The sequence below is a fragment of the Vitis vinifera genome, chromosome 14 (genome assembly GCF_030704535.1).
Source record: "Vitis vinifera cultivar Pinot Noir 40024 chromosome 14, ASM3070453v1".
NCBI classification, from domain to species: Eukaryota; Viridiplantae; Streptophyta; class Magnoliopsida; order Vitales; family Vitaceae; genus Vitis; species Vitis vinifera.
In genome coordinates this window covers 12,533,866-12,547,086 of record NC_081818.1, presented here as the reverse complement: position 1 = coordinate 12,547,086, position 13,221 = coordinate 12,533,866, and the positions used below count along the sequence as shown (strand labels likewise).

General features: G+C 39.3%; 1 protein-coding gene across 1 annotated transcript in view; it reads left to right on the top strand.

Annotated features, from left to right (window-relative positions):
• Positions 1–13,221, top strand: part of LOC100261268 (histone-lysine N-methyltransferase SUVR4) — a 60,188-nt gene that overhangs the window by 45,862 nt on the left and 1,105 nt on the right. Inside the window, exon 8 of the mRNA XM_010661871.3 lies at positions 5,282–5,375. Coding sequence (XP_010660173.1) covers positions 5,282–5,375 — 94 coding nt within the window. The remainder of the gene's footprint in view (positions 1–5,281; positions 5,376–13,221) is intronic.

The following is a 13,221-nucleotide window of genomic DNA, read 5'->3' as shown; positions in this document are numbered from 1 at the left end:
CTTTGCCCGATTATTCAAACGCTTTGGAAACGAGACACGAGTATGTTTCCCAAGCTGACATGACTCACACGAAAGCGACGATAAAGTGGAAAAACGAGGGACCATCTTTTGGAACTTGGAGAGACTAGGGTGGCCCAAACGACTGTGAATGAGGAGAGGAGCATCAGTGGAAATGCAAACTATAGGAGATGAATCCGAGGTGAGGTGATAGAGGCCTTGAGACTCACGTCCTATGCCAATCGTCTTCCCCATACTCCGGTCCTGCAAGGTCACAAATTTATCAGAAAAGGTAATAGAGCAATTAAGAGTATGAGTGATTTTGCTGATGGAAATAAGATTAAAATGACATTCAGGAGTATAAAGGACAGAAGTGAGAGGTAGAGAAGGCAGAGGAAGGGCCAAACCAATACCTTTAGTTACAGTTTGAGAACCATTAGCTAAGGTAACGGTAGGTAAAGCAGAGGTAGTAGTAATAGAGGAGAAAAGATCCTTATTACCAGATAGGTGATCAAAAGCTCCAGAATCTAGAATCCAGGGTCCAAGAGAAGATGTGTGGGTAAGGCAGGCAGAAGCATTACCAGGCTGGGCAACAGAGGCAATAGAAGCCTGAGATGCCTGAGATGCGGAGGAGCTCGGAGGCTGAGGCAGCTGAGAATCAGAGGACTGGGCCACATGGGCAGTGCGAGGAGGCCGTCCATGTAACTGATAGCAACGATCGCGAGTGTGGCCAAGTTTATTGCAATAGGTGCAATGAGGACATTGGCCTCTACCTCGGTTACCACTGCGTCCTCCTCGAGAGGTAGTGTGAGAAACTAACACAGAAGAATCTGAAATGCTATCAGATGGCAAAGTCTGAGTGGACGAGATACGAAGGAGGCGAGAAAACACATCATCCAAGGACGGAACTGATGAACTACCAAGAATTTGATTGCGGATAGGCTCAAGATCCGGACGGAGGCCAATAAGAGTAAGGACCATGAAGAACTTATCAAGCTGTGTTTGTTAAGCCCCAACATCAGGAGTAAGAGGCATCACAGTCAAGAACTCCTCCTTAAGAGAGGCAATCTGGCCAATATAAGTAGATAGATCCAAGTCCTGTTGGCTGATATGGACAATAGCAAAAGCCACCTTATAAAGATGCTGGATATCATTCGTGTATAATCCTTTGGCCTGAGTCCAAAATTTAAAACAAGTTTTGTAGGCCCGAAGATGAAGAAGGATCTTGGGATCAACTGATTGCCATAATACACTACATAACTGGGCATCTATCTTTCTCCACTGTACGCGCTCAACCTCAGGGATATCTGCCTCCTGTGTAACCAAGTGATCCCCATATCCTTGTCCCATAAACCAAAGTTCAACAGAGGCAGACCAAGAAAGATAATTTTCACTGCCAACCAATTTCTCCGAAGTAATCATAGGAGATCCAGATATGACAGAGGAAAAAATGGAAGTTTTAGTAGCCATATCCACTTATCTGGAGAATGAAGTATATTTGGATCGAAAAGAGCCCTAATACGGCTTCAGATGCGGCTGAAGAAGGAAAAACCGAAGAATCGCCTGTGTGAGAGACCAAATAGAAAAGAAAAACAACCGTGGCACCACCGGAAAGGTAGAAGAACACTTCCCAAGGCACGTGCAGGGATTGGGGTTGAGAAAAAATAGCCGGAGGACGTCGGAAAAACTGTTCAGAGGGCCGGCGGAGGCAAAAGAACCCCAAAAGAGGCACGTGCAGGGCTCGGATGGCAGAAACAGGTATGAAGGGTGGCTAGTCAGTGTCAGGCGAGGCTGGAGGAGGAAGCGCGTCGCCGGAAAGTGGCTCACGCATCCTCACGCGCCGGCGCGTGAGATGCAGTAGCCGGCCGGAAAAACGCGCGTGGCCGGCGTGTGGGTGGTTTTCTGGCTCCGGTGCTTTGGGAAAAATTGGAGATCTCCTCCAGGCGCTCCTTGCAGTGTCGGAAAAAGACATCGCCGGGAAAGTTCGCAGGAAAAATCGCCGGCGGTGAATGTTTTCTGACGACGATTCGACCGACCGGAAAGCTTTGGGGTCTGGGGAAGGTGACCAGAATGAAACACGGTCATAGGAATGTTTCCCGGAATTGATATCACGAGGAAACTGGAAAGAATTAGGTTTTCTCCCTTGGCTCTGATACCATGTTAAGAGAGAGAAAAAAAAAACCTTGATTCTCATTCATTGTGTATCTACTTACAATTGAGAAAATATATATATACAAGGCTAGGAGTCCTAACTACCATACATGTGACCTATATTAAAAAAGGAAAGATTGTACACTATAAATTCATTATATTCAACACAAAGTAATAGACAACCATACAGAATAATATGCAATTGTATAAATCACAACTATACAATTAATTATGGTTGTATACACAGTTGTACAAAGCTGTAATTCATAGTTGTATAGAGCTATAAATCATAGCTAATCACAGTTGTATATGCTAACTATCCACCTCAAGTTGGTGCATAGATATCACATATGCCCAACTTGGATAATGATGCATAAAATGGATCACTAGTAACAACATGAGTCATCATATCTGCCAATTGATTTGCACTCTTAATGTAGGGAACCTTTATCATAAGCCAAAATCTAGGTTATCCTTGATGTAATTACCATGAAGTTCAATATGCTTAGTTGGATCGTGTTGTATCGGATTATTTGCAATCTCAATAGCTGTTGTGTTTTCACAAAAGAGCACCATAGATATCTTAGAACCAAACCCAAGCTCACTTAAGAGAATTCTTAGTTAAGTAAGTTTCGGAGTTGCATGATGGAGTGCATAGTATTCAACTTCTGCACTAGACAACAAGACCACATTTTGTTTCTCACTCCTTTGAGTCACCAAATTTCCTCCTACGAATGACACATTCCCTGAAGTAGACTTTTTCTCCAATCTAGATCCGGCAAAGTCGGTCTATGTAACCCTCAATATATAGATGTCTGTGTCTGGAGAACATAAAACCTTTGCTTGGAGAGGACTTTGGGTTGGCCAAGATACGATTTACTACATTTATGTGTCGATCACTTGGATTATGCATGAATTGACTTACAACACTAACTACATATGATAAGTCTAGTGTGGGTTAGATAGATTAATTTCCCCACAATCTCTAATATCTTTCTTTGTTGGTTGGAATCTTATCAGGATAGATGTACAAGCAATGATTTAGCTTAATGGGAGTATCTATAGGTTCATAAGCAGAGTTACTAATTTCAACCAAGAGATCTAATGTATACTTCCGTTGTGAGAGGAAAGAGTACTTGTTTGAATTAAGACACCTCAATGCCCAAGAAGTATTTTAGAGCACCCAAGTCCTTCTTGTAGCTACTATAAGAATCACTTTTGCTTTCTTTTCCTCTAACTATTAAGATGTTTCAGTTTGCTTGTAGCTACTACGAGAATCACTTTTTCTTTCTTTTCCTCTAATAGTCTTTTGAAGCGCTAAGGGCATAAGAGTTTGAGTACTTACCTAAGTGGGCTAATGAACATGAGGCACTACGTTTTGCTAGGGGTTAAGAAGCTTTGAAGTCTTTTTCTTTCTTCTTTGTTTAGTCCTCCATTAGACCCTTTGGAATTTGAGGCCTCTTTGTTGGGACTATCTTCTTATTAGGCCATAAGAGTCTATCCTCCCCATTGTCCATCTTATGTGTTTCAGCTATTATTACCCTTCATAAAGGATTGTGGCTTCCCATGAAGTCTCTAATAGTTTCTCCTTTGCATCTCTTGGCTTCTTGCAATAAGCACAACGTTTTCTATCTTTATTATTTTGTGGTCTAAGGGTCTCATTCTTCCCATTTGTCTCTCTAGTAGCTACCTCGGGATCGACTTGACTATAGCTAGAGCTAATCCTTCATTTGTTGGGGCTTCTAACATGACTATTCTCCTACTAGCTTCTAACCTTACAATTGAAAACACTTCGTTGAGGAATGGATGTGTTTCTTTTCTAAGATTCTGCACTCTAATTTGATCATATTCAACCTTTAATCCAAGAAGAAGTTAAAAAATTCTCTCCCTTTCAACAAACTTCTATAGCACAGTTGCATCTTCATTACATTTCATCTTGAAATTTTGATAATAATCCAAGTAAAGCTACTAACTTTTTAAGTACTTAATTACGTATAAAGTACCTTTTTGATGGATGAGATCTTTGTTTTAATTTTGTAAATCGAAGCAGCATCTTTTACCTTAGAGTATGATTTCTTAGCAACCTCCAAAATCTCTTCACATTTTGAGAAACGTACAAGTCCCACTAATCTCCCATTATATTGAGTTCCAAAGCCAAGATGTTATCATTAAATCCTCTTCATCCTATGTAACAAACTTCAGTTCTTCTAGGCTTCGCACTAGTCCAAATAAATGTGTTAGCTTCCCCTTTCCTTTAAGGAATGTCTTACAAGTTGACTCTAAACCAAATAATTCTAGCCATTAAATGGCACCTAGAGATTTTGGTATTCACCGGTGGAAGAGTGGGTTGCGGTTTGATTGGAATTTTGGGTGGATAGATATGGACATTACTAGATATTTCAGACATATTGAGAAAGTGAATAAAAGCAGAGAGACTGTGGAAGAACCAGCAATGAAGGCTGTATTTCTCTATGTGAAGAGAACATGGGAGGACCAGCTATGAAGGTTGTATTTCTCTACGTCGATTTCAGCAATGAAGACCAAAAATTGTTCAAAGTTGCAGAAAAGAAGACTGCACTTGGTTATGGTAATTAAGGTTGAACAACAAAGAAGAAATTTCAACAGAAATCTTGCTCTGATACCATGTGAACATTCATGAAATTTTATTTCTTGTATTGATGGAGGAATTTTCAATGGATATATATGGAGTTTACGGGAAAAAAATAAAGAAATTTTATCCTAGAATATGTTGAATATAGACACCATTAGTCAACTATACAATCAAGAACGGAACCCCTATATTTGTAGCCCTAATTTTGTCATTGATTGACAGCCTAAAATCAATCGCAATGAGTCAAGCTATCAATCAATCACAATCAAGCTGTGAATTTGCACAGTCAACCAACACTGCATAATATAGGTTCTGCTTTGAAAACCTGCCTGGTGCTCTGAGAATTTTATGAACAACCACACTACTTAGACCTGTGTTGCACACTCTTTAATTGCATGCTAAATTGTTTGTATCACCTATGGCTAATTTGAAATTGGTACTGACTTAGATTGAATTTTGATGAAAGTACATGGATTTCTCATTGTTTGGTTACTATTATAACATGCTTTAAGTCATATGCAGGATTATGCAATTGACTTTGCTGATGAAAATCATCCCATTAAAGCATTTCAATGTTGCTGTGGAAGTGAATTCTGCCGAGACATGAATGGGAAAGGTACTTCTATCTTATCTTGTAGTTTGAAGCAATTGTCCATATTCTTTAGGTGATTTTGAATTTTTGCAGTTCCCTTTGGCATTTTTCACCAAGCTTCCCTTGTTTATCCAAGGCAGAAAGACTTTTTTCTTTTAGAGAAGTAGAAGTCATTTAGGTCCCTTGCTGGAGCTTTTCAACTGCCTGAAAGCACTTATGAGTGGGAAAGTGCTTCAGTGTTTTTGATTAGCCACAAAACCACTCTGAAATAGAAGATTTGAGGCTTTGAAGCTCTTTTCTGCGGAATGGTGGTCCAGATGCTTTTGTAGCATAGCCTTAATGGGGTTTTATACTCTTGATTTTTCTTGTTCCTTTTTGCATAACTCTTTTCATTTTTGTAACTAAAAATGAAAGCTTGGATTTGGGATGGATTTTGGGTTCCAATTAGATGCTTTCATGCAAATTTACGAAATGAAATCAAGGCCCAAATGCATTATGTTCCCCCAATTCAACCAATTCCTTGAACCATATACACCCTGATAGCAGGTGTGAAAAAAATATAGGCTGTAGGTACATTGTGATACCATGTGTTTAAATCATATTTATCTCAGTTTCTGGGTTCTCATCAAGGGATCTGTCACTTTGTTTTTAGCACTTTATTGAGCAGTTCCTAGTAAACTTTAGATTTCTTAGAGAAGCCTATAAATAGGCTAATCAATGTAAATCAAAGGGATGAATTTGATGAATAATATTATACTTTCTTTTATTGCAAGGTTGCAACCCTCAATGGTGAGACTCCATTGATTTTTTTCTTCTAGGTGAGACTCCTAGAAGGCCTTAGTGAGACTCTAAGGTTTTCCATCTTTTCTTCTTTGTTTCTTCTTTCTCTCTATTTCTTATCTTATAATTTTCTCTACCATAAAGTTTATTCCTTGTTCCTCTCCTTACACCCTAAAAATAAAACCCTAGCCCACCTACCCTTGAGTGTAGGCAACTATCCTAGGGTTGTCCTACATTAATTTTGGTATCAGAGCCAAAATTCTTGGCTTGAAGGCATATGCAATTAAGGAGCGGAGCAACTTATGCAAGCATGAGTTCCAAAAAAACTTCTAGCAATCAAGATGCCGCTACAATACGCTTGGAGGAAATTTCAGCCACACAACAATCCCATCAAGATGCTATAATACAACTAAATAGCAAACTTAATAAGATCATGAAGTTATTAAAAAAGAGCCAAGAAAAATGACCAATTGAAGAGGAGATCGCAAGTCATCAATTTAGACAATCGCCAAGTCGATCACGCGAAAAACAAGACAATTTTATGATGGGGAATCAAAGAAGGGCCAAACTTTTTGAGCTAGATGATGATGTGACAAAAAAGGTACGTCTTGAAGTTGCTGAATTTTATGGAAAACTAAATCCAACAACTTTTCTTGATTGGATTATGTCAATGGAAGATTACTTTGATTAGTATGCAATGCCCGAAAATAGAAAAGTTCGTTTTGTGAAGGCAAAGTTGAAAGGAGCAGCACGTCTATGGTGGCATAATATTGAGAATCAAGCTCATAGAACTGGCCAACCGCCTATTGACACATGGGACGAGATGAAGTTGAAGATGAAGGAGCACTTTCTCCCAACTGATTATGAACAACTTATGTATACAAAATTGTTTTCCCTTAAACAAGGTACCAAGTCCGTTGAAGAATATACAGAAGAATTCCATGAATTGAGCATTCGAAATCAAGTGCGGGAAAGTGATGCTCAACTTGCAGCCCGCTACAAAGCTGGACTTCGAATGGAGATTCAACTTGAGATGATAGCTACACACACTTATACCGTAGATGACGTTTATCAACTAGCCCTCAAAATAAAAGAAGGCATCAAATTCCGAGTTTCCAAGCGTCCAAGTTCACAAATTGGGAGCACTTTCTCCAATAGGACAGCAAGCAAACCTTTAAGCACATCAAACTTCAGAACTCTTAATCATGTGAATGGTGGCGGCAACACTCAACAAACTTCGAATGTGGCTTATAAGAATGGTAATAAGGGTAAAAATTCAATGAGTAATGGAGATAGAAAAGTAGACGTGACTCCTTTATGCTTTAAGTGTGGTGGGCATGGTCATTATGCTGTTGTATGCCCAACCAAAAGTTTACACTTTTGTGTTGAAGAACCAGAATCTGAATTGGAAAGTTATCCAAAGGAAGAAGAGACCTACAATGAAGATGAAGTTAGTGAAGAATGTGGCTACTATGATGGTATGACGGAAGGACATAGTCTTGTAGTGCGACCTTTATTAACCGTTCCAAAAGTAAAAGGAGAAGAAGATTGGCGACGTACTAGCATTTTCCAAACACATATTTCTTGCTAAGGGAGATTATGCACCATGATCATTGATGGAGATAGCAGTTTGAACATAGCTTCACAAGAACTTGTTGAGAAGCTAAACCTTAAAACAGAGAGACATCCAAATCCATTCAGAGTAGCATGGGTTAATGACACCTCTATCCCGGTAAGTTTTCGTTGTTTAGTAACATTCCTTTTTGGTAAGGACTTTGAAGAGTCTGTATGGTGTGAGGTCTTACCCATTAAAGTAAGTCATATTTTACTTGGAAGACCTTGGTTCTTTGATAGAAGAGTTCAACATGACGGCTATGAAAATACATATGCTCTCATACACAACGGACGTAAGAAGATCCTTCGTCCAATGAAAGAAGTCCCTCCAATTAAGAAGTCAGATGAGAATGCACAACCAAAAAAGGTACTTACTATGTGTTAATTTGAAAATGAGAGAAAGGAAACTAAAGTTATTTTTGCTTTAATGGCTCAGAAAGTGGAAGAATTTAAAGAACAAGATAAGGAATATGTAGCAAACGTACGTAAAATCCTTGATGACTTTTCTGACTTGTGGCCTGCAGAGTTACCTAATCAACCCCCTCCTATGCGTGACGTACAACATGCCATTGATTTGATTCCTGATGCATCATTACCAAAAAAGCCTAAGTCCTTGTGGAGTTCCTGCCCTACTTACACCAAAGAAGGATGTTTGGAAGGTTATCAAATAATGTCGAGCATGTCAAGTAGGAAAATGTTCAAAGCAAAATACGGGGTTATATACGCCATTACCAATTCCATCCAAACCTTGGGAAGACTTGAGCATGGATTTTGTACTTGGATTACCAAGGGCACAACGGGGCTTTGATTCTATATTTGTTGTGGTTGATAGATTTTCCAAAATGACACATTTTATCCCATGTAAGAAGGCTTCAGATGCTTCTTATGTTGCTGCCTTATTCTTTAAAGAAGTAGTTCGATTGCATGGATTACCACAATCCATTGTTTTTTATCGTGATGTCAACTTTATGAGCTATTTTTGGAAAACCTTGTGGGCCAAGCTAGGTGCTCAATTAAAATTTTCAAGTTCTTTTCATCCTCAAACTGATGGACAAACAGAAGTTGTCAATCGCAGTCTTGGTAATCTTTTGAGATGCATTGTGAGAGATCAATTGAGAAATTGGGATAATGTCTTACCACAAGCCGAATTTGCTTTCAATAGCTCCACTAATCGTACTATTGGGCACTCACCTTTTGAAGTGGCATATGGGCTGAAACCTAAGCAACCTATTGATCTTATACCATTATCTACTTCTGTCCGCACCAGCCAAGATGGTGATGCATTTGCACGTCATATACGAGATATACATGAAAAGGTACGAGAAAAAATCAAAATTAGCAATGAGAACTATAAAGAGGCAGCAGATGCACATCGAAGATATATTCAGTTTCAAGAAGGTGATCTAGTGATGGCTCGTTTACGACCAGAAAGATTTCATCCGAGCACATATCAAAAGCTTCAAGCTAAGAAAGCGGGTCCATTTCGGGTACTAAAGTGGTTGGGTGAGAATGCTTATTTGTTAGAGCTCCCTTCAAACTTGCATTTTAGTCCAATATTTAATGTGGAAGATTTGTATATCTACCATGGCCATCACAACGATGTAAGTGAAAAGTTGGATCTTCAATTACCACCTACTCTTAGCCCACGTCCTGAGATCGAGTATGTTCTTGATGATCAACTTGTGTCTACTCGACAAGGTGGATACCAAAATTTTTTGGTGAAATGGCGAGGCAAACCACATTCTGAGAATACATGGATTACGACAACGGATTTTCAGAAGATTAACCCCAATCTCTATGAATTGTATCAAGCATCTAACTCGTCGGAGCCGAGTTCTTTCAAGCCGGGGAGAATTGATGGGGGAAAGCCTTTTAAAGTTTATTCAAGGAAGAAAGGGAAGACCTAAGTAAACTTTAAGTAGGATTAATATTAATTAGAATTGAATAGAGATTGGTATTTGTTGGAGTCTAATTAGGATTAGCTAGTTGAGTTATAATATAATTAGAATTTGAGTCATGATAGGTTATTAGAGTCCTAGTAGACTTTGGATGTTATAATTAGAATTAGAATCATAATAGGTTATTAGAGTCCTAGTAGACTTTGGATTTCTTAGAGAAGCCTATAAATAGGTTAATCAATGTAAATCAAAGGGATGAATTTGATGAATAATATTATACTTTCTTTTATTGCAAGGTTGCAACCCTCAATGGTGAGACTCCATTGATTTTTTTCTTCTAGGTGAGATTCCTAGAAGGCCTTAGTGAGACTCTAAGGTTTTCCATCTTTTCTTCATTGTTTCTTCTTTCTCTCTATTTCTTATCTTATAATTTTCTCTACCATAAAGTTTATTCCTTATTCCTCTCCTTACACCCTAAAAATAAAACCCTAGCCCACCTACCCTTGAGTGTAGGCAACCATCCTAGGGTTGTCCTACATCACAAACACTCTACTCAAAATTTTGAAACTAGAAGTAACAAAGATGAAAAATCTATTCCTTGTACCTTTCCCTTGAAACATGAAGGGTTTAATGGGGTATTTATAGACCCTGTTAAGCTGGAAACTGTAATTGAGTCAAATTAAGCTTGAATTGATTTGTCAAGCCTAATTTTGCTTGAAATTAATTTATAGTCACTCTGTTGACAGCTTTTCTTTCAAGCCATTACTCATAAATCATTTTTTGAAGCATTTAGAAAAATAAATTTTGGAACCATGTATGCAATGAAAACCCCCAAACTCATCTCACAATCAATGCTGTGAAGCAAAAATAATCAACTGAAGTTGTTGGGATTGGATAGGATGTCAACCATTTTGTAGCAGAATAGTCAATTATATCATATGTCAACCTTTTAGTAGCAGAACTGTCAATTTTTTCATACAAGGACAAAATCCCAAAAAAAACTTCAACACCAAATTATATATGACCAGGTATCTGAAACATCAGCTGCTTCTGGAACATGATATGAAGCCAACCAGTCCATGTATGTTTGCCAGCACAGATTCTGTGAGCAACTCCTGCTCACCAATTGGAACATTACAAGAGTGATGACAAGCTAAAATCACAGAATCCCTTATCTGAATGCAAATACATTACTTATAACTCAAACACATAGGCATGCATAGAGAAAACACAAGATACAAATCAATGCATAGTGCCAGAGTCATTGCTCTAGCTACTCAAGCTTACACTGGTAAACTACCTGCCACAACAGATGAGATTGCCTCTGTGTTCTACTGAGTCAAAGCACAGGCTCCTCCATGTGTTGCTCCTCTACAACCATCAGTGTTGTCTCGTGCAATTAAGACCACTGTTGACATTGAAATTGCTAATACGTAGGTCTGTGGAGTCATTTTAGCCTTTATGGCAGTAGTAGTCCTCCCTCTTTCCATGGGTGAGTGTCTAAGTTTGCTGCACTTGTAGCAACCTCTAGCATTTCATATGGCACCTTGTGGTTGCACCACCTGTTGACATGGAACAGCTTATCTGACACCGAGTCAACCTTGCTTTTGATTTGTTACTTTTCCCTGCAAACCAATGCCAGGCTGATGAGACCTCTGCTGGGCATCTCATTCTAGATGTACTTGTTGTACTCTTCCTCAACCATCCTCAGTTGTTAACCCATAAGCATTGCAATACAGCCTCATGAGGATCCACTAATAGGTGGTGGATGAAAACTCAAACAAGCTGCCTTGAGAAGGCACAGAGCTCAAATGCAGAGTCATAGAAATATTGTGCTGCTCAACCTCACAAGCTAAACTGCCATTAGCCCTCTGCAGGCCACTTAAACTGGGTGGTGGGTTGTTCTTCAGCTTCCTATCCCTAGGTGGTCCTCATGTTGATCTACTAGCCAGCAGAAAAAATCACAATGCATACTATGCTTGTAGGCACATGGTTTGGAATTCACACTAAGCGTCAAGCAAAAGCAGCAAAATTCACATGACTCTTATAAGACTAGAAAGTACAAATCAAGTGTCTGATTATCTGCCTCTCCAGGAAGTCCACATAGATGCAAAGACAGACACCCTAACACAGCAGTGCACTTTTATTATTAATCATGGATAGGTAATATAATTTTTTAGAGAATGATATCCTACCAAGGGCTCATGGCGACCTCCTGCTAACCTTCTTCTCATGAACCAAGATGAATTAGTATAGCCATTCCAACAAGTTCATGAGGAATTAACCTCCTATTTTTCAAGATTCCGTAAAAACAGTGTTCTATACCGCTTACCATGATTCCTTTCTAGATACTACCCCTTGGTGCAGTTTTCTTACAAGTTGTTGAGAGGCAGATCATTGCTCCAATAGTCACCCTGGAGTCTGATTGTTTGCAGTCTCCACCCTTATTCCTTTCCTTTGAGGATAGCCTCACTTTTAATTATAAACAAATGGGAGGGGACACATAGTATATTTCCAAAGGGGGGAGAGTCACACTGATTCAGAGCACTTTATTCAATTTGCCTACCTACTTTATGTCTTTATTCTGGATGCTGAGGAAATTGAGTTTGAGGTTGGAATGGATTCAAAGGAATTTCCAATGGGTGGAGGGAACTTAGAAAGAAAGCCCCATTTAGTGAAGTGGGCTCTTGTTTGGCTCAGATTAGAGAAAAAGGGGCTTGGGAGTTAGATGTCTTTCTTTGCTCAACAAGGCTCTTCTTAGCAAGTGCATGTGACGGTTTGCAATGGAAAGGGAGGCATTTTGGAAGCAAATTATAAGTGGAAAATATGGGGAAGTTGAAGTGGGGGGTGGGGGGGTTTGTTTGTTCTAATGAAGTGAGTGATAGGTATGAGCTTGGGTTGTGGAAAGCCGTAAGGAAATTATGGGTGATTATTAATGGTAGAGTCTCCTTTTCTGTGAGCAATGGGGGGGAAGGTAAAGTTTTGGAAGGATAAGTAGTGTGGTAATGAACTGTTGTGTGTTTCTCTCAGATATATGGAATCAACCTAATGTTGGATGTTGTTGGACTCCTAGCTTCTCTAGGCATCTAAATGATTGAGAGATTGAGATTGTGAAGTGATTCCTATCGAGGCTTCAAGAAAAGGTGGTGAATGGGGAAGGAAAAGTTAAGGTGATCTGGTTGAAGACAAAGAGTGGTTCTTTCTCTGTGAAGTCCCTTTATGCTTTCTTAGAGCTTGGGAGTTCAGCCCCTTTCCTAGTAGATGTTGTTTGAAACTCTTGGGTTCCACCTAAGGTGAGTTTTTTTGTTTGGGAGGTGTTGTGGGGTAAAACTTTGACCTTAGATCAGCTTCAGAGAGGGGGTTTGTTGACTAATTGATGCTTCCTTTGTCATATCTAAAAGTCGATTGACCACATTCTGCTACATTGTGGTAAGGCGAGGGTTTTGTGTTAGCTTTTGTTCCCTTTTTTTGGTGTATCTTGGATGTTATCTTCCTCAGTAAGAGAGACCTCATTAGGATGGTGTGGATCCTTCATTGAAAGGAAATATAAAAAGGTGTGTGGAGCAACCCCTTTGCGC